The sequence below is a fragment of the Lepidochelys kempii genome, chromosome 11 (genome assembly GCF_965140265.1).
Source record: "Lepidochelys kempii isolate rLepKem1 chromosome 11, rLepKem1.hap2, whole genome shotgun sequence".
In the NCBI taxonomy this organism is placed as follows: domain Eukaryota; kingdom Metazoa; phylum Chordata; order Testudines; family Cheloniidae; genus Lepidochelys; species Lepidochelys kempii.
This window is the reverse complement of record NC_133266.1, coordinates 31,301,868-31,324,004: the sequence shown is the minus strand read 5'-3', so window position 1 is coordinate 31,324,004 and position 22,137 is coordinate 31,301,868. Positions and strand designations below refer to the sequence as shown.

General features: G+C 49.9%; 1 protein-coding gene across 5 annotated transcripts in view; it reads left to right on the top strand.

The window, feature by feature from the left end:
• Nucleotides 1-22,137, top strand: part of ACVR1 (activin A receptor type 1) — a 136,084-nt gene that overhangs the window by 112,702 nt on the left and 1,245 nt on the right. For all 5 annotated transcript variants that reach the window (XM_073305528.1, XM_073305527.1, XM_073305526.1 and 2 more), the window contains one exon: nucleotides 20,850-20,980. In XM_073305528.1, the coding sequence (XP_073161629.1) occupies nucleotides 20,850-20,980 (131 nt within the window). The remainder of the gene's footprint in view (nucleotides 1-20,849; nucleotides 20,981-22,137) is intronic.

Sequence of the window (22,137 nt, the reverse complement as noted above, 5' to 3'; positions counted from 1 at the left end):
CTTCCTCCCTGTAGAAAGGTTTTAGACAATGCACAACCTAGTTTCTTTGATTTCCCACAGACCAGTGACTACCACGTGGATGTGCCTGTCACTGTTAAGTCATATGGCAGTGTGTACTTGTCTGCCCCCCCCCCCCCCCCCCTTTTCAGGCTTTATCTGCATTGCCTGCCTGGCTCACTTTGGTCTACTCACCTAACAAAGACCACATTAACTCCTGGATCATCAGCTCCTTCACCTAAGTGGTCAAACAGAGACAGGGTTCCCTTTGCCACTCCCAGCATCGCTATTATAAGTGATGCATCCCTTCTGAGGTGGGTGCTCAACTGAACAGTCTCACTGCACAGGGCATATAGACCACGCAGGAGGCCAGCCTACAGATCAACATCCTAGAGCTGCGGGTAGTTGACCTTTGCATGCAAAGACCTTCCTTCCTCTCACTCGCACCCTCCACATCCACATAATGTCATATAATGTCACCACTGTCTACATAAACAGGGAGGAGTGAGATCTCTGCTGCTTTGTCTGAAGGGAGGCAGGCTTTGGAACTGGTGCGTCAGTCACAACATCACCATCTAGGTGACCTATCTCCTGGGTATCCACAACTCCTTAGCAGACAACCTCAGCAGGCATTTTGTGGTGGACCATGAGTCGGGAAATCCACAACTCCATTCTGACAGACATCTTCATGTGCTGGGGCACACCTCTATGCGGGATCTCTTTGCATCACAAACAAACAAGAAATTCCCTATGTATTGTTCTAGGGGAACTATAGGTCATGACTCCCAAGGCAATGCTCTCCTATTGTTGTGGATGAGCAGTTTCAGATATGCCTTTCCTCCTATTTTCCTGCTTTTACAGATGCTGAGAAAGATGCATCATGACAGAGCCAATGTCTTCATTCTCCTACCACACTACTGGCATAGATAGATTTGGTTCCCAGAGCTTCTGACCATGTTAGTCCACCCTCCAATCAAGATCCAGACCTTCACAGAACTCCTGACACAGGACAGGGGCAGGTCAAACACCCCAACCTGGGCTTTCTCCACTTTATGGGCTAGTGTTTGGATGAGCATCTGAGGCAGATTGTTCTTGTTTATTCCCGGTCCAGACTGTATATAACAGGTTCCGGTCAATTCTTTCCTACTCTGGGTATCTGGCTAAATGGAAATGCTTCTCCACCTAGATACAGCACAATCAGTCTTACAAGTCCACCCAGCAGCTGTTAGTGGTGCCCCACCCCCACCACAGTAGATGCGTGCTCTGTTTTATCTACCCAACTATGACACTATTCCTGAAGGGCCTCATCAAGGCCTTTTCCAGCAGTCACTAAATCCACATCACTATGGGATCTGAACCTTGAGCTGTCGTAGCTTAGAAGACCTCCATTTGAACTTTTAGCAGCATGTTCCATGTCTCACTTCTCCTTGAAGGTGGCATTTCTAGTGGCCATCACTTCGGCCAGGAGGATCAACAAACTTGGAGCACTCGTGGCAGATTTCTTCCCCCCTCATCCCCTTTACACAAGGACAAAGTATCCTTTCACCTTCATCCTAAATTTCTACCCAGGGTTGTTGCAGAATTCTACCTTAGCCAATGTATTCAGTTACCTGTCCTTTTTCCAAAACCCCCATGCTTCCAAAGAGAAGAAACTTTTGCTCCTTCAATGTCAGGTGTGTATTGGCCTTTTACTTGCAAAGAAGTAAGACAATCAGTCTCCAAGACTTTTTGACACAATTGTAGAGAGATCCCATGGTCAAGCTATATCCTTTCAGAGGATTTCTAAGGGTATGTCTATACTACGGAATAAGGTCGAATTTATAGAAGTCGGTTTTTTAGAAATCAGTTTTATATATTCGAGTGTGTGTGTCCCCACAGAAAATGCTCTAAGTGCATTAACTCGGCGGAGTGCTTCCACAGTACCGAGGCTAGAGTCGACTTCTGGAGCATTGCACTGTGGGTAGCTATCCCACAGTTCCCGCAGTCTCCGCTGCCCATTGGAATTCTGGGTTGAGATCCCAATGCCTGATGGGGCTAAAACATTGTCGCGGGTGGTTCTGGGTACATATCGTCAGGCCCCCGTTCCCTCGTTCCCTCCCTCCGTGAAAGCAAGGGCAGACAATCATTTCGCACCTTTTTTCCTGAGTTACCTGTGCAGACGCCATACCACGGCAAGCATGGAGCCCGCTCAGGTAACCGTCACCGTATGTCTCCTGGGTACTGGCAGACGCGGTACGGCATTGCTACACAGTAGCAGCAACCCCTTGCCTTGTGGCAGCAGACGGTACAGTATGACGGGTAGCCGTCATCGTCATGTCCGAGGTGCTCCTGGCCACGTCGGCTGGGAGCGCCTGGGCAGACATGGGCGCAGGGACTGAATTTGGAGTGACTTGACCAGGTCATTCTCTTTAGTCCTGCAGTCAGTCCTATTGAACCGTCTTATGGTGAGCAGGCAGGCGATACGGATTGCTAGCAGTTGTACTGTACCATCTTCTGCCGGGCAGGCAAGAGATGAGGATGGCTAGCAGTCGTACTGTACCATCTTCTGCCGAGCAGCCATGAGATGTGGATGGCATGCAGTCCTTCTGCACCGTCTGCTGCCAGCCAAAGATGTAAAAGATAGATGGAGTGGATCAAAACAAGAAATAGACCAGATTTGTTTTGTACTCATTTGCCTCCTCCCCTGTCTAGGGGACTCATTCCTCTAGGTCACACTGCAGTCACTCACAGAGAAGGTGCAGCGAGGTAAATCTAGCCATGTATCAATCAGAGGCCAGGCTAACCTCCTTGTTCCAATAAGAACAATAACTTAGGTGCACCATTTCTTACTGGAACCCTCCGTGAAGTCCTGCCTGAAATACTCCTTGATGTAAAGACACCCCCTTTGTTGATTTTTAGCTCCCTGAAGCCAACCCTGTAAGCCGTGTCATCAGTCGCCCCTCCCTCCGTCAGAGCAACGGCAGACAATCATTCCGCGCCTTTTTTCAGTGCGGACGCCATACCAAGGCAAGCATGGAGGCCGCTCAGCTCTCTTTGGCAATTAGGAGCACATGAAACACCACACGCATTATCCAGCAGTATATGCAGCACCGGAACCTGACAAAGCGATACCGGGCGAAGAGGCGATGTCAGCGCGGTCACGTGAGTGATCAGGACATGGACACAGATTTCTCTGAAAGCATGGGCCCTGCCAATGCATGCATCATGGTGCTAATGGGGCAGGTTCATGCTGTGGAACGCCGATTCTGGGCTCGGGAAACAAGCACAGACTGGTGGGACCGCATAGTGTTGCAGGTCTGGGACGATTCCCAGTGGCTGCGAAACTTTCGCATGCGTAAGGGCACTTTCATGGAACTTTGTGACTTGCTTTCCCCTGCCCTGAGGCGCATGAGTACCAAGATGAGAGCAGCCCTCACAGTTGAGAAGCGAGTGGCGATAGCTCTGTGGAAGCTTGCAACGCCAGATAGCTACCGGTCAGTTGGGAATCAATTTGGAGTGGGCAAATCTACTGTTGGGGCTGCTGTGATGCAAGTAGCCCACGCAATCAAAGATCTGCTGATAGCAAGGGTAGTGACCCTGGGAAATGTGCAGGTCATAGTGGATGGCTTTGCTGCAATGGGATTCCCTAACTGTGGTGGGGCCATAGATGGAACCCATATCCCTATCTTGGCAGCGGAGCACCAAGCCGCTGAGTACATAAACCGCAAGGGGTACTTTTCAATAGTGCTGCAGCTCTGGTGGATCACAAGGGACATTTCACCAACATTAACGTGGGATGGGCGGGAAAGGTACATGACGCTCGATTCTTCAGGAACTCTGGTCTGTTTCAAAAGCTGCAGGAAGGGACTTTATTCCCAGACCAGAAAATAACTGTTGAGGACGTTGAAATGCCTATATGTATCCTTGGGGACCCAGCATACCCCTTAATGCCATGGCTCATGAAGCCGTACACAGGCAGCCTGGACAGTAGTCAGGAGCTGTTCAACTACAGGCTGAGCAAGTGCAGAATGGTGGTAGAATGTGCATTTGGACGTTTAAAGGCGCGCTGGCGCAGTTTACTGACTTGTTTAGACCTCAGCGAAACCAATATTCCCACTGTTATTACTGCTTGCTGTGTGCTCCATAATATCTGTGAGCGTAAAGGGGAGACGTTTATGGCGGGGTGGGAGGTTGAGGCAAATCGCCTGGCTGCTGGTTACGCGCAGCCAGACACCAGGGCAGTTAGAAGAGCACAGGAGGGCGTGGTACGCATCAGAGAAGCTTTGAAAACCAGTTTCATGACTGGCCAGGCTACGGTGTGAAAGTTCTGTTTGTTTCTCCTTGATGAAACCCCCCGCCCCTTGGTTCACTCTACTTCCCTGTAAGCTAACCACCCTCCCCTCCTCCCTTCAATCACCGCTTGCAGAGGCAGTAAAGTCATTGTTGCTTCACATTCATGCATTCTTTATTCATTCATCACACAAATAGGGGGATGACTACCAAGGTAGCCCAGGAGGGGTGGTGGAGGAGGGAAGGAAAATGCCACACAGCACTTTAAAAGTTTACAACTTTAAAATTTATTGAATGCCAGCCTTCTTTTTTTTGGGCAATCCTCTGTGGTGGAGTGGCTGGTTGGCCGGAGGCCCCCCCACCGAGTTCTTGGGCGTTTGGGTGTGGAGGCTATGGAACTTGGGGAGGAGGGCGGTTGGTTACAGAGGGGCTGCAGTGGCAGTCTGTGCTCCAGCTGCCTTTGCTGCAGCTCAACCATACACTGGAGCATACTGGTTTGGTCCCCAGCAGCCTCAGCATTGAATCCTGCCTCCTCTCATCACGCTGCCGCCACATTTGAGCTTCAGCCCTCTCTTCAGCCCGCCACCTCTCCTCCCGGTCATTTTGTGCTTTCCTGCACTCTGACATTATTTGCCTCCACGCATTCGTCTGTTCTCTGTCAGTGTGGGAGGACAGCATGAGCTCGGAGAACATTTCATCGCAAGTGCGTTTTTTTTTCTTTCTAAGCTTCACTAGCCTCTGGGAAGGAGAAGATCCTGTGATCATTGAAACACATGCAGCTGGTGGAGAAAAAAAAAGGGACAGCAGTATTTAAAAAGACACATTTTATAAAACAGTGGCTACAGTCTTTCAGGGTAAACCTTGCTGTTAACATTACATACATAGCACATGTGCTTTCCTTACAAGGTCGCATTTTGCCTCCCCCCACCGTGTGGCTACCCCCTCAACCTTCCCCCCTCCCTGTGGCTAACAGCGGGGAACATTTCTGTTTAGCCACAGGCAAACAGCCCAGCAGGAATGGGCTCCTCTGAGTGTCACCTGAAGAAAAGCACTCTATTTCAACCAGGTGACCATGAATTATATCTCACTCTCCTGAAGGTAACACAGAGAGATAAAGAACGGATGTTGTTTGAACGCCAGCAAACATACACTGCAATGCTTTGTTGTACAATGATTCCCGAGTACGTGTTACTGGCCTGGAGTGGTAAAGTGTCCTACCATGAAGGACACAATAAGGCTGCCCTCCCCAGAGACCTTTTGCAAAGGCTTTGGGAGTACATCCAGGAGAACCGCGAATGCCAGGGCAAAGTAATCCTTTCACATGCTTGCTTTTAAACCATGTATGGTATTTTAAAAGGTACACTCACCGGAGGTCCCTTCTCCGCCTGCTGGGTCCAGGAGGCAGCCTTGGGGGGGTTCGGGGGGTACTGGCTCCAGGTCCAGGGTGAGAAACAGTCCCTGGCTGTCGGGAAAACCGGTTTCTCCGCTTGCTTGCTGTGAGCTATCTACCACCTCATCATCATCATCTTCTTCTTCGTCCCCAAAACCTGCTTCCATATTGCCTCCATCTCCATTGAAGGAGTCAAACAACACGGCTGGGGTAGTGGTGGCTGAACCCCCTAAAATGGCATGCAGCTCATCATAGAAGCGGCATATTTGGGGCTCTGACCCAGAGCGGTCGTTCGCCTCTCTGGTTTTCTGGTAGGCTTGCCTAAGCTCCTTCAGTTTCACGCGGCACTGCTTCGGGTCCCTGTTATGGCCTCTGTCCTTCATGCCCTGGGAGATTTTGACAAAGGTTTTGGCATTTCGAAAACTGGAACGGAGTTCTGATAGCACGGATTCCTCTCCCCATACAGCGATCAGATCCCGTACCTCCCGTTCGGTCCATGCTGGAGCTCTTTTGCGATTCTGGGACTCCATCATGGTCACCTCTGCTGATGAGCTCTGCATGGTCACCTGCAGCTTGCCATGCTGGCCAAACAGGAAATGAGATTCAAAAGTTCGCGGTTCTTTTCCTGTCTACCTAGCCAGTGCATCTGAGTTGAGAGCGCTGTCCAGAGCGGTCGCAATGGAGCACTCTGGGATAGCTCCCGGAGGCCAATACTGTCAAATTGTGTCCACAGTACCCCAAATTTGAGCCGGCAAGGCCGATTTAAGCGCTAATCCACTTGTCAGGGGTGGAGTAAGGAAATCGATTTTAAGAGCCCTTTAAGTCAAAATAAAGGGCTTCATTGTGTGGACGGGTGCAGGTTTACATGGATTTAACGCTGCTAAATTTGACCTAAAGTCCTAGTGTAGACCAGGGCTAAGTGGTTTTCTGGCTGCATTATTAGAATACTACAGACTAGCTTGCATCCTGCCTTCTGATGGTATATTGACCCACTCTACGAGAGTGCAGGCTGCTACCAGGTGGCATCCCTGAAGGAGGTCCCTATGCAGAGCTGTCACCGGGAGCGTCTTATATGTTTGCTTAGGCACTGTGTGCTAGTCCAAGCCTCTGCTGCAGGTGCAGCAGTGGGATCTGTGGTGCTGCATGTATGGTGGATTCCTCGCACCTACCTCCAATCTGATAACTGCTTGTCAATCTCCTATGTGTGGAATACACATAGGGACCAGCACTTGAAGTGGAGGTTATTTACTGTAAATGGAGCTTCTTCGAAATGTGTGATCCCTATCTGTATTCCACTACCCACCCTCCGTTCCCTCTGAGGGCTGCAGATGTGATTGGATTCGCGGTAAGAGGAGGAACTGAGAGGGTATTGATCTGTACTGCTTCTTATACCCTTGCTTGGGAGCATGAGGAGATCTACTACTGCTTATGTGCGGGCCAATGGACACTGCTGTTAAGATCACTGGACTCAGATGCATGGGGCACATGTGTACTCATGTATGGAGTACATATAGGGCCCACACATCTCGAAGAACCTCGAGTTCTAGTAAGCAACCTCTACTTTGAAGTTTTGTCTGAACTCTTCCTTGCCATCTTAATTCTAACCTGGCTTAATTGGTTACGTTGGTATTTTTTAGGTTCATAGACCTTCGTGTTGTATTATATATTAAGTGTTTAAATTTGAAAAATTACTAGTTTCTATTGAGTATTATTACACTATTACTATACACTATTACTTCCCATCTGAGTAGAATGTTGGTCTGTATTACAGTAGCTCCTGTTTCCAGTGCCATAAGTAATTCCTCTCATTTTTATGTTTTTAAATATTAAACATCAAGGAGGAAATTCTTATTCCTATCTCATAGTAACTGTGGAAGTCGCTGTCAGGTGGTCAATCAAATGATGTAGCTGGATTTGTAAAAGAGCTTATGTAGGGTATGTCTACACTTCAAGCTGGGAGTATGATTCCTGGTTCAAGGAAACATACTTGGGCTAGCTCTCATTGAGCTAGCGCTCTAAAAATATAGTACAACTGTGGAGGAGCAAGCTTCAAGATGAGCGAGCCATCTTGCGTATGTAGCTATGGTCTCAGATGAGCACGTACATGGTGGCTGGCCCATCCTGCAGCTCGCATTGCTGCAGCTAGAGATGTGAATCACATCCCACACTCAGCGTATAGATAATCTCCTAGTTCAGTGGTTCCCAAACTTTCACAACCTGGGAGTCCCTTTCACTAAGATGTCAAGTCTCATGAACCCCCTCCTAAAAATAAATATTTCCAGGGATTTTCTCTTTTCCTGAAATATAAATTATAAAAGCTTGGAAACATGATGTTTGTTTTTATGACATGCTTATTACACACTATTATTAATTATTATTTATCATTAAAGTATTTTTATTACATTATGAAAAAGGCAACACTCTTGCAAGATCTCACTTTCATAGCTTGTATCACTTTGAATAAGCCTATTATAAGACAAGGATCCTAGGTTTCATCAAGGAGTATCAGATGTGAAACAGCATGAAGGTATTTAAGAAGCCAACTCAGAGTTCCTCCTACACAAGCATTCAGGTCTTGAACAGTCCAGGCAAACCACGCATGTTACAACAAAGCTTAAACTTGTTCTTCATAATAATTTTAAAAACCGCAAAAAATATCCACCTCCCTTTCCATTTCTTATAAGGAATCTTGACGTTTAAATCTCCTCAGTGTGATAGATATGCTTGCTTTGATCTGCTTAGTTCTTGGAAGTCCAGGGGCTCCAGGCTTCTGGCCCCGTGCTGCCCGCAGTCCCTAGGGACAGCTTTTTCCACCATTAGGGAACTTTTCCCCGAGAACCCCCTGTAACATTTCACACATCCCAGTTTGGGAACCACTGTCAAAGTTTAATGACTGACAGCATGTGCCAAGTGTTAAGGGAGAGGTAATCTGCTCTTGTGTCATAGGTGGCAGGAAGCAATTTTCAATTGTGTATGCTCTGAACTTGTATTGGCAGGATGCTGGGCTTAATGTTCTGATCAGTATGGCAGATCTTGCATCCATTCTGTAACTGTTGATCTAGTTTAGTCTTTTCATAAAGACAATCAGCTCCTATAATACTGAGTAAATTATTCTATCTGCTAAGGACTGTTTTGATGACACAATATTTTCTAACATTCCCCCTTTCAGTTGTTGATTAGTTTAAGGAAGGACACAACATTAGCAGATTTTTTTTCTCTCAACTTAACTTGCAGTGTTCAGATGCCTCACGAGGCCACACCAGCACTCAATCAGTTATTAGAAGATTTCTTTTTTAAGCCTGGTGATCAGTACTGCACTCTATGCCTAATACAGCCTCATCAGCTCACTGCAGCTCATTCTCTTGCTTTTGAATAGATTCCCTAGTTAGTTTACAGTCTCTCGTCAATCTTTCTTATATTTCATAGAATCATGTGACTGGAAGGGACCTCGAGAGGTTATCTGGTCCGGCCCCCTTCACTCACGGCAGGACTGAGTATTATCTAGACCATTCCTGACAGGTGTTTGTCTGAGAGGTGTTTGAGACTCCACCTCTTATTGCTATTACTTCTCAATCTCACTGATTTCTAATACTATAATCTTGTTGACCATCAATGCTAATTGTGACATACTGTAACTGAAAGAGAATTTAGACTCTATACCTGTTTTCACAATCCAGGCAGCTTTGCCTCATATTTTTCTACAAAGATTTGCCTATTAACTAATGAATTACATTGTATTTCATACAGTCATTATATACATTGTGACAGGGTCGGGCCAGATGGCTAAAGGAGAGTAATTTTTTTTTTTGAATCAGAAAAAATTTTTATTTGCATAACACTTGCAAAGAATTACCAAAAAGGAAAAAACAAAACTATGCAACAAAACAAAAGGAAACGCAAGGTATAACACAGCAGCCTTCAGGAGGGAGAAGTGTTCAGGCTAGCTTGGGCCCAGAGCGGGGGGGCTTCCTTGACACTCACGGTCTTCCACCCCCTCGAGTTACCTAGTGCCACGCCCAGTGTCATCTATTTTCCTTTCCTGAGAGTGCCCGACAAGATGGGCACGGCTGCAGGGTGGACAGTTTGGGGGGGAGACGTACATCCACGTGTGATAGGACCCCTCCTAGGTGACGGTGATGATGGTATCCACAGCAGCAATGGCTGGGGCTGGGGTCTCTTGCTCTTCCCCTCAATCAAAGGGTCAGACGGAGGGAACCGGATGGGGCCACCGAGCAGAGAACCTCGGACAGCGCCCACTGCTCCTCGAAGGCGTTAAGGGAGTCGGTGGATGCTGCTTAGAAGAACTCCGCCCGGATACTTGAATGTACTGAGGATCGGAAAACGGCCCTACAGTCGCAGGACGCTTCATTGGCCAACCTCCTCTCTCTGGTTTTATAGATGGCTGTTTTAACTAGGGCTAGGAGAAGGTTAACCAGGAGATCCCGCGACTTTGTGGGGCCACGGATGGGGAGTGTGTAAATAAAAAGGTGAGGGGAAAAGTGCAGCCAAAAGCGTAATAAAATATTTGTGAGGAGCTGGAAAAGGGGCTGCAGCCTGGCAGACTCTAAATATACGTGTGCCAGGGTTTCCCTCACGTTGCAAAAAGGGCAAGTATCCGGGATGGGGGTGAACCAAGTCAAAAACACACCCATGTTCACAGCTCCGTGAAGGAGCCACCAAATAATGTTCCCGACGGGCCTTGGGACAAAGGTGGAATACAGGCTGGCCCACCGGGGCTGCTCACCCTCCAAAGGTGGCAGGAGGTCCCACCACTTTGTATCGGGGCGGGACACCAGGGTGAGGGCGTGAAAGGGTGTGAAGCGTGAGTGTGTATAGATGTTTCCTTAGTGCAGTTTGGAAGCTGACCGGCTGCAGTTCATGCAGCCGGTTCGCGGTGAAGGGATGAGGGTTTTGTTGGGATCTAGGGGGTAGGGGCCCAATTGAAAGGTCCAGTGGGCCTGGGGTACAGGGTGGGCGGGGTGTGCCCTCGCGCAGGGCTCGGCTGAGATAAGCCCGAGCAGCTGGCGTCAAAATGGCCTTCACCTCCTGAAGTACGCGCCGGGGGGTATGAGGTCTGGAGAACCCCATGCGCCGAGCGAGCGTCAGGGGATCAAGCCAGTCTCCCCGGTCGTAGTCCAGGAGGTCTCAGACTCTCGTGACTTCTGCCAGGACCAAACTCTGGCGCACCGAGCGGGACTCCGCCACCTGCACACGGAGCTGGGGGTTGTGTAGCAGGGGCTCCGCGAGGAGATCCGCTCCCACAGTGGCCGCCGTGGACCTGGTTGTTGAAAAGCGTTTCCAGGTCCGGAGGAGGTCCTGGTAGAAGACCGGCAGCCCGGAGAGGTCTCGCGGAAAACCTCTCGGACAGAGATAAAAGAGCTGCCGTATCGGAGCCCTTGGAAGCGGCGCAGGAAGGCGTGCGCTAGTATGCTGCACGTCGAACTACCTGCACTATAAAGGAGCCTCTGCAGGGCCTGGAGATGGAAGACACAGACCTGAGTGTGCAGACACTTCAGGCCCTGCTCTCCTTCCTTCAGGGGTAGATGAAGAACCCCAACAGGGGCCCAGTGTATTCCTGACCAAAAGAACTCCAGAATTGATGTCCGGAGGTTGGTAGGAAAACCCGGGGCCAGGACCAGGGTGTTGAGCCGCTACCAGAGCATGGACAGGATTAGTTGGTTAAGCACCAGCGCTCTCCCTCGGAGAGAGAGACATTGGAGTAGCCTCGTCCATTTCCAGAGCCGCTCTATCACCCCGCCTTCTAAATTTAGCCAGTTCTCCGGCGGAGAAGGGTGCGTGGCAGAAAGGTAAACGCCTAGGTAGAGCAGCGGACCCGCACTCCACCAGATGGTCTGAAGCGCGGGTGGGAGGGAGCTCACCTGCCGCCAGTTCCCTACCGCCAAGCCAGAGCTCTTGACCCAGTTGACTCAGGCGGAGGAGGCTGCCGAATAGATGGCCTGGCAAGCCTCCACCCGCTCCAAGTCGCCCGGGTCCTGGACCACGAGGAGCACGTCATCGGTGTACGCCGACAGGACCAGCCTCAGCTCCGGCTCCCGCAGCACCAACCCTGTCAACCTCCTTCGGAGGAGATAGAGGAAGGGCTTGATTGCCAGAGCGTACTGCTGGCCCGAGAGGGGGCACCCCTGCCTTACTCCTCGCCCGAAGCTGACCGGTTCGGTCAGGGTCCAGTTGAGCCTGACCAGACACTCTGTGGAAGCGTACAGCACCCGGAGAAAACTCTCAGACTGAGGTCCGAATCCAAACACCTGCAGAGTGCCCAGGAGGTACCCATGGTCCACTCTATCGAACGCCTTCTCCTGATCAAGAGACAGGAGGGCGAACGACAGACCGTTTCTACACCTGAGTTCCAAAAGGTCTCGGATTAGAAATAGATTGTCAAAAATGCTGCGGCCCAGGACAGTGTAGGTCTGGTCTGGGTGGATCACATCCACCATCACGGACCCTAGCCGCAGCGAGATTGCTTTCGCTACGATTTTGTAGTCCGCGCTAAGGAGCGAGACGGGGCGCCAATTTCGTAAATCATGGCGGTCCCCCTTCTTCGGCAACAAGGCGAGCACTGCTCACCTGCACAAAAGAGGGAGGACCCCTCCCTGCAAGGACTCAGCCCAGACAGTGGCTAGGTCTGGGCCACGGATGTCCCAGAATGCGCGGTAGAACTCTACGGTCAGCCCGTCCATGCCGGAGATTTATTGGTGGGCATGCGACGGAGGGCTTCCGAGAACTTGGCCAGGGTGAGAGGCAGCTCTAGTCGGTCTTGGTCGCCCACGCTGACCACAGGGAGTTCGTCCCAGAGCACCCTGCAAGCGCCAGGATTGGTCAGATCCGGGGAGAAAAGGCTTGTGTAGAAGTCACGGGCCCTCCCACACATCTCCACTGGATCCGTGAGGGAGGTGCTGTCTTCTGCTAGAAGGCAGGTGACGTGTTTCTTGGCCCCCCTTGTTTTCTCCAGGGCATAGAAGAAACGGGAGCCGTGATCCATCTCCCGAAGGAGGCGGATGAGGGATCGAACAAAGGCACCTCCGGCCTTTGTCCTCGAGGGCCCGGAGCTCCTCCCGCTTCTCCTGGCATGCTTCGCAGAGGAATGGGTCCTCGGTGCTGGCGGCCAGACGCCTCTCCATCTGTAAGACCTCCCTTTCCAACTGCTCTATCGCCGCATTTCTCTGTCGGTTGGTGCCCGGGGGCAGTCATGGCAGAAGAGCTTGGCGCGCACCTTCCCTAGATCCCACCATCGCCGCGCTGAGGGAAAGGCAGGCCACTGCTTTCGCCAGGCCAGCCAGAACTCCCGGAAGGACATCACAAAGCCCTCATCCTCCAACAGGCTGTTGTTAAAATGCCAATAGGCCGGCCCCGGCCTCTCTGTACGGAGGGAGGCTGTTATGGTGGCTAGATGATGGTCGGAAAATGGGGCAGGCCGAATGTTGGAGGAGTGGCTCGTGAAAGATGGAAACGGGATAAATAAGTACGGTCCAACCGAGAGTGGTGTGACCGATGGGCCTCCACCCGGACAAAGGTAAATGTGGATGTGTCATCCGGGTGGTGGTCACGCCCAGACGTCCACTAGGGAGTGATGTTCGACTATTTCTCTGAGAACGTTCGCGGCGGCTGGGCTCAGCTCAGCCCCTGAGTGGTCCTGCTCCTCAAGGGTGGTGTTAAAGTCCCCTCCCCGGACTAGGCACTCATGAGAATCTAGGGCGCTGAGGAAGGCGGACACCCGCTGATAGAATTGCGGCCCCTTCGGGCTCGTTGTTGGGGCATAGATGTTAATGAGGTTTATCACGAGCCCCTTAATACGGATCCGGAGATGCAGCAGGTGGCCCGGCACGGCCTCAGTGACCCCTAGCACCTCGGGCCGTAGGTCGGGGGAGAACAGGGTCACCGCTCCAGCCTGTCGAACCGTGAAATGGCTAAAGTAGACCCCGTCCTCCCACTCCAGCTGCCAGCTGTCCTCGGTGGTTGGATCCTTATGGGTCTCCTGCAGGAAAACCACAGAGTACCCCCCTTCCCGAAGGAAAGAGAGCACCTGGGACCTGCGGAGAGCCATCCTACAGCCCCTGGTGTTCAAAGTTGCGATAATGAAAGGCGTCATGGGGAGGGCTGGGGGGGGTTCCTTGTTGGCGGGGGTGTTCGCGGCCCCCGGCAGGTCGCGCAACAATCCGTGACCCGTCCCGTAAGTGAATAAGTTATCACGGAAGCTGCGGACCCGCCCGTAGGCCTCAGCACCTTGCCTTCCTGTCCCTCTACCCTCCCTTATAAGGACCCTTGTGGCCTGGAGGATTTGGTCAAAGTCCCCCTATCGCTGGAGAGCTAGCTGTACCTTGTTGCAGGAGCCACGGGAGTCTTCTAAAAACTCCCGCAACGCTTTCTCAGTTATTCCCTGGTGGGGCTCTTGGTGCAGCCTCGTGGTCCGCTCAGGCAGGCAGGCAGGGTGCGGACCACCAACGGCAGGCAGGCAGGGTGCGGACCACCAACGGGGCGTCTGACAGGCCAAAGTTATTAGGTCCATCTCAAGCCTTGGGGTAGAAGGGGATGGCGGAGGGAAAATTGCAGCTCCTAATGGATCGCGGCAGGAAAATGCAAAGGCAGCTCCTTGGGGGGGATCCGCAAGAAAAGGGAAAGAAATAACTCCAGGGGTGGCAATAGCATTGCAAGAGGAGGTGAATTGGGCAGAGACGAGTGGGGGCAGAGGCAAGGCTCTGGGCTTCGGGAGGCAAGCAGCTGAGAGGTGGCGCCTCCCGAACAAATTCGAGGGTTAAGGGGGTGGGGAGGGGGCTCCCAGTGATGCTTTGGCGCAGGGTCTGTGGTGGATTTGGCAGCCACAGCATCAGGTGGTGGACTACCTTCTGTAGGGTGCCTGCCCGGGAAGGCGGTTGGGGGAGGGAGCATGGGGAAAGGGGGACTGGAGGTTGCCCAGATCGAGGCCAGCCAGCAGTAGGTCATCCTCTCCCTGGGTGACCGGGGTCAAACCTAGGGCCTCGATCTCCTCATACATGGAGGAGAGGTCGCCTTCCGCTACCCCAGGGGTCTCCCCTCTGGCACCCACTTTGATGGTTGCCTCAGGGTTCGCTGGGGGTTTGGGTGATATCCGGGCAGAAGGGGCTTCCTCAGGGGTCTTAGAGGGGAGGGTCTCCCGTGGAGGGGGGATCCTACCTTCCAGTGCTATCTTATCTTCCGTCCCCGACACCGGCGGCTGGATCTCACTCGTGGGCAGATTGGAAGGCTCAGTGTCAGTGCCTCCCTTCCTGGTCTTCCAGGGGCCTCCGCATCGGATGGGTGCAGCGGAGCTTGAGCCTTCTGCTTGCCTCGCTTTCCCTGGACTAGGGTCCATCCCTCCATAGCATCATCTGGGGGCTGGTTAGCAGGGGTTGTGTCGGGGGGCAGAGGCGATGGTTCAGGGACTCGGGGGGGGTAACTGTGAGGCAGCATGAGGGAGGGAGGGTTCCCTTTGGGGCATCTTTGCTGCACTCTCTTCCATAGGCTCTGCCAGATTGTTAGCAGCGAGGGCGGGGCTCCCTCACTCATCTGGGCGTTGTAGGGGAGGTGTCCCTTGGGCCAGGGTGGGAGTAGCGGTGGATCGAGCAGGAGGAGAGGTGGTTTCAGGTGCCGGACGGCCAGGGGTATCGGCAACGACGGAGCCGATGCCCTGCCGGCTCTCGGGGGTCTCAGGTGCCCCTCCCCGCCGGGCCAAGGGGCAGTCTCTTTGGACATGCCCCGCTGATCGGCAGAGGTAGCACCGGGCCTCTCCTGTGGAGTAGTAGACCTGATAGCAGGCTCCCTGGTAGGGGACTAGGAAGGACCCCTCAAGCGCCTCTCCGTCACAAAGCTGCACTTGCCGGCGGAACAAGAGGATGTGACTTAGGGTGGGGTCCTTGCAGCCCAACGGGAGAGGGCTGATGACAGAGACGGGTTTCCCCAGGGTGGAGAGGGCGGATAACGGGGCAGCATTGGGTAGAAAAAGAGGGACGGAGGTCAGGACTAGGCGGATGTCCAGGTCCTCTAGCAGCTCCAGGGGGACAAACACCCCCCGCCACCGCCAGGCCCTTCTCCACTGCCTCCTGGGCTGCAGCTTCTGATGCTAAGGAAAAGACTACCTTCCCGTACATTTTGGAGGCCGCCACAATAGCCACAACACCCTCGCCAACGCCTGCATGTGTCTCTCCACGTGGGGCGAGGTGGGCACCAGGAGGCAACTGACACCGTGCTTCCTGGTCATGGTGGGAAAGGGGCCCCGGCCGCTATTGATGGTAGCGGAGGCAGTGGGTGGGTGAGATGATGAGGCGGCAGGCGGGGGGGCTGCCGCCGCCCGGGCATACACCCTGGGGGCCGGGGGAGGGACCAGTGGGGAGGGACGCTGTGGTCGATGACAGGGTCACAGCGGTGGGGGCAGCCCCTGCCATGGAGGGCCTGGTGGTTGTAGCAGGGCCCTTTCCGTTTTTCACACCCTGGCCTTTCTGGCCAACTGGGGGGCTTCTCCTGGAATCTGGAGGGGCGGTGGACGTGGCAGCGGTGGTAGTCGCCCTGGTGCTTCCTGCTGCCGATGCCCCAGCGGGGGCGGTGGCAGGTGTTTTGGCAGCAGTGGTGGGGGGAGAGGCTTGGGGGTTGGGCGGGGGGGGGTAGGTGGGGGAGGGGCAGCTGAGGTTGTTAGAGGGGCCTCACCCCTCTCATTCCCCGCCATCGTGAGCAGGGAGAGATGGGGAGACACCAGAAGGAGGAGGGGGAATGGGGAAGCAGATTAACCACTTCTCCCTGTTGGGCTGCAGGCGGGGGGGCGGGGCAAATGGGTCGGACTGGACAGAGGGAGGAAATAGGAGTTGGGGTCAGGTAGTAGGGGCAAACTGTGGGGTGGACAGTCCGGGGCGGGGGGGATGTGAACCCACGCGCGTTTGTCCAAAGAGTCTCGTTTGGTCAGCTGTTGTTTCTGGTCCGGACAGTGAAATCAAGGCGAGCAGCTGAATCCAGAGGCAGATGGCAAGTTGCCAGCAGGGATGGACGGCGGGGGGGCTGTGACGGTTGTGGTGTTGGGGGGGCGGAGGAGGGCACCGATGGATCGGGGGCAGCTCCGTGCCACACCTCCTGCACCCTGCAAACGCAGTCAAGACACAATCAAAACTCCCCCCACACAAGAGTACAGTTCAAAAGTTACTCAGTCTTACGGCCCCCTCCACGATGGTTCGTAGCTTCCCTGGGCAGTTTTTCTGTCGGCTGCCTTCTCTTCCGGGTTTTGTAGCTTTAAACAGCGAGGTTTTCAGCAGGCCAGGAATGTCGGAGAGATAAGATGATTCTTCTCGGCCCTGTACAGGTCCACAAACAAACAGCAAAATGGTTAGGTCTGGGGGCTTCCACTCCCCTCCCCTCCTCCAGGGAGCGGGTCGGCAGTGCCCCCACCTGGGGGTTTCAGCCGGAGCAGTAGCAGCGTCCAAGGGCAGGCGTGGGGGGGTTGGCAGCTAGCAGGCAGCACTCAAATGGGAGCAGAAAAACAGCAAAAGAAAAAACCAAACAAAACAAAGAAAAAGCATCGGGCATGGTCGTGGGGGGAAGCTGAAGCAGGGGCAAAAGGTAAGAAAGCCCAGGCCAGTGGGCTATAGGAGAGGAGTAGAAAGCAGATAGATTAGTAGCAAGCTAAGGAGGTCCCTTTTCCCTGGGTAAGGGAGCAGGGAAGGTTCCAGAACAATGAGGAACCTTCTGGAGACAATTTAGACAGGCTGATTTGAACACCTGCAGCCAATCAAGAAGCTGCTAGAATCAATTAAGGCAGGCTAATCAGGGCACCTGGGTTCCAAAAAGGAGCTCACTTCAGTTTCTGGTGTGCATGTGAGGAGCTGGGAGCAGGAGGCGCTCGGAGCTGAGAGTGAGAACGCGGACTGTTGGAGGCCTGAGGAGTACAAGCATTATCAGACACCAGGAGGAAGGTCCTATGGTGAGGATAAAGAAGGTGTTGGGAGGAGGCCATGGGGAAGTAGCCCAGGGAGTTGTAGCTGTCACACAGCTGTTCCAGGAGGCACTCTAGACAGCTGCATTCCACAGGGCCCTGGGCTAGAACTCGGAGTAGAGGGTAGGCCCGGGTTCCCCCCAAACCTCCCAACTCCTGGTCAGACACAGGAGGAGTCGACCTGGACTGTGGGTTCAGAAAAACGGCCAAACTGAGGGCTGCCAGGAAGCTCCAAGGCGAGCAAATCTGCCAATAAGTGCAAGACCCACCAAGGTAGAGCAGGAACTTTATCACAACATGCATGTATGACAAGGTGACATTGTAGAAATGAGTGATCAGGTGAAAAATACCATCTTGGATGCAAGCTTATCATTAATTCAATTATTGAAAAGCTGGCTTCTATATGGGAGCATTGAAGTATTTTCTAAGTTATGAAAGGGATACTTAAACTGGTAACTGGCATGGGTTTAGGGTTGTTTTCTTCTCTTGCAAGTGAAGAAGAGAAGGATATCATAGTTCACAGTAACAGCTCTGTTACGATAATGCGGACTAGAGGTTACGGTGGCTTGTTGACATAGTCTCACAGTTATTGTGGAGCCAACAGTGATCCCATAGGATCCATGAAGTTTGGCATGGTTGTTTAAAATATTTTTGACTTAACAGTTAGAATAAAGGCCAGATCTGGTTCCTTCTAGATTTAATATAGTCAACTATGACAATTAAAAGTAATTAGGCAATTTATTATACTCAACAATGTATACCAGACCAAATGAAAATAGTAACTTAAAATAAATCCATGATGTGTTTGAGGTGATAGAGGAAAGTTTCTATTAACATCCTAATGAGGTTTGGAAATGAAGCTGAAATTTAGATCAAACTTCAAATATAAATGCAATTCCCCTCCCTTTTTTCCCAAAGGTAGGCCCTAATGTGTGCCTTAGCTTGGTATTTCTGCATTGAGATGTTATAAAACTTCTCCCTCTTGTTCATTTTAACTGATGAAATGCTGGTTTTACACTTCACACTTGTCAACAGTTGAAGTATAGAAATAGGGACTCTTGAGAGGAAACATAGGGATGTCTCCACTGACTACTCTAGACTAAGCCTTGTTCTGGAGCGACAGACTAGAGGATGTGGGGAATAGGGTAGAATATAAATATTGTGCTAAAAAAACTCCTATAAGATGGTGCTCAGCACGTCTGAAAATCAGATCCTTCTCAGGGTGACTATATGAAGTGCCCCAAATCACTAATAACGTCTGAAAATGTAGGTTAATATTACTTTACATTGCATATAATGGAATCTGCTCTTCTGTATGCATATCAAAGCTAATTTTGCAATTAAGTTTAGTTAAAATAGGCTGTTTCCTTTTCCATCTCTGCCATCTATTGTATCTTACACATTTATCTGTAGTTCAGTCATACGGTTACATTAATCATGTTGTAAAGTAGCTTACTTAAAGAGGGATAAACAAGATTTTACTCAAGTAAAATTGAATGAACCTATCAGAGTGGCTTATGAAGTAAACCAAGTTGCTTCAATATATAAAGTGGTTTCAGGATTTTCTGTGTCAAAGCCCGTTGAACTTTTTCTTGTTTTCCATACCTTGTCACACACAAACCTCAATGGACTTCTGTGCTTCCTGCTTTGGTTCTCCAGCTATTCCAGTCTATGCCACGCTGTTTCTTAGTCCTTTTTATAAAGCTAGTTTTTTTCTGTTACTTTTTTTCTATCTGTCTTGGTCATTCCCCTGGTGCTGTTGTGTCAGAGCATGCTCTGTATTTGTTTTAAAGCCCAATATATCAGTTAGTGGGGCTTTTTTATCTTTTCAGAGCTTGTCCACTTGGTTTTTGCATAGTTTCTTGCAACATGTGTTAAATCCTTATGCTTAACAATCTGTTCCACCTTGTATCTAGCTGTGACACTCTGATTCTCTTTTCCAGACTTGAAGAACAGCTCTGTATCTTGTCTGTGTGTATGTTTACACTGCAGTGAAAAACCTATAGCTGGCCTGTGCCAGCTGACTCTGGCTCTGCAAGCACAAGTTGGCTGGCAGGGGCCAACTGCAAGCATCTAGTTGTTCTGTAGACATACTCTCTGTAACTAACAGAAAATGGTCCAATAAAAAAATGTTACCTCACCTACCTTCCCTCTCATGGTTTGTGCCAGTTCTGATTCTTTTGACACCGTGTGCATATTCCACATGTGGGTACTCATGTGCAGCATATGCCTAAGTTCAGAGATTTTATTTAAGTACTGTCAAGCAAATTTTGAGGCTTCTAACATTTTGAAATTGAGCTTATGCTCCCCACTCACTTAGCCTTTTGATATCATATGACACCTGCTTTACAATAGGTCTTTAAGAAAGAGAACTACTTTATTGTGAGGTGGCAATGTGAGAGCATATAGAGACTTAAGTTCTTCTCATCTTCCTCCACGAGTCATGAAAACCAGTTATATTTGTGGTCAACCAATCGAAGCCAGCATACAGATCTTGACGTTTTCTGTTAGCATTTTGCTAACAAAAATCCCATTCCTCTTCAGAGTCAGTCAGTTCGTGTCAAGGAGTTAATGAATTCCCAAGGGATAAGAGGAGTTAAAAAGCCATTTTGATCATTTACACTTGCAGTAACAGTTGCAAACTCTGAGTTAAATATGTCCTGGGAGGAAATGCATAGGCAAAACTAGTACCCTTTAGTAATAGTATAGTTTAGCACTGAATTTACCTTTTTTGGGGGGGAGGGGGTTGCTTGTCTGGAATAAATTACTGCTTTTTTGTTCGACATAGCCTTTAAAATGTGAGATGCAAGGTTTCCTGGTGGTTAGCTAATGTCTTTCACCAGCCAGCTACCGGCCATACATTTGTGAATCTCATAGATTCTCTGTCCCTTTGTTAATTTGGGAAGCAGCGTGGTTTAGCCGGCTAAGCGTGTTCCCTTTTTTTTCAAGGAACTTTTTGAGTTCTAATCCTAGTTCTGCCACTGATTCACTGTGTGGTTTTGAGGAATTTCTCTATGCCCCAGTTTCTCCACTTGCAAAATGGGTCTGATGCTTGCCTACCTCGTAAGTGTCATACATACTGATTAACATATTGAAGATGTAAATCTGTGTGTGTGATAAGAATTAGTAGTTGTATGGATGTTGCAGGTGGTTAAATCATATAACCACAGCCTCAGTGCAGAAATGTCTTACTGATGAAGTCACTAAAACCCAGCAGCACAGTAATGTAATCTACGTCTGTTTTAGGTATTGTAGAAGACTATAAACCTCCATTCTATGATGTGGTTCCAAATGACCCTAGTTTTGAAGATATGAGAAAAGTGGTCTGTGTGGATCAGCAAAGGCCAAATGTTCCCAACAGATGGTTCTCAGACCCAGTAAGTATGGAAATCAGAGGTCATGTCTTGAAATGTCAGCTCATACCTTTTGCTCCTTTTGCAATAATCTTTTAGTGTAAACTGTTTTCAGCTGTTAATATTTTGTTTTTAGTTGAAATGGTCTTTGTTGTTTATTGCTAAGATAATTGCTTGCAAACATAGATGGCCAAATGTGCGCTGATTCCTGACTGTATGTTAAAGGAAAAACCACAGCGAACAAGTTCTCACCAGGTAAATTGAAACAATCTAATCTCTGATATAAATCCAGACTGATTTTAAAATAGCCACACCCACTGTGTGCATCTTATTCTTGCTCTTCAGTAGAAAATCATGTGGGTGTTGAAGTAACCTATGTAAGGACATGAGGATCATAAATATGCAGATTTATGTCAAAACTTTGACTTTTCTCCTCTCCCCCAAAATAAGGGGCCATATCAATAAATATTTTTAACAGGTCAGACTAAAGTAGGAAGAGAGAAAATCTTGATTTTTCTTCACCAAAATCAATGTAATTGTGCCCTCAAATATCCTGTCAGCACTTGAGTAACTGGTTTGTTGTCTGTTTCTGAATATATGGAATTATGGTTTAATCTCTGCAGTGTTTTATGTATATTTGACTCACATTGTTGGCCATGGACAAATAAAATAAACATCAGCTATATATTACTTGAACTGTGCTGCCACGTTAGACAGCTCTGTTTCCCAGATATACAAACTGCCCTAGGTATTTTAAAATTACAAATGGAAAATGCAAGTAATCTTTCAGTGCTTTCTATGTTTGTTATAGAAAACTTACTTTTTGTTGCATTATTTACAAATTTAGTAATACTATTTACACTATTTAGTAAAACTGTGTTCTTTTTAAACATTCAAATATAATTTTTATCTGACTGTACCCTTTTAAATTGCACTGGTCAGGGCATCTTCTTGACACCCCCATCCCCTTTAAATACTGTTTCAATTTATTCAACAAATGAAACGGGGGGGGGGGGGGGGGGAAACCCTGCAGAAATTTGAAGGGATGAAATCAATTTTTGGTATGCGTAAACCAAGTTGTAAATTTTTTTGTAAAGATTGGAGTATTAAGAAGGCAGTAAGGCCAATGAAACTTCAGTGAGCTTATGATCTGTGTGCTTATATACAACTGTCTTTTTTTT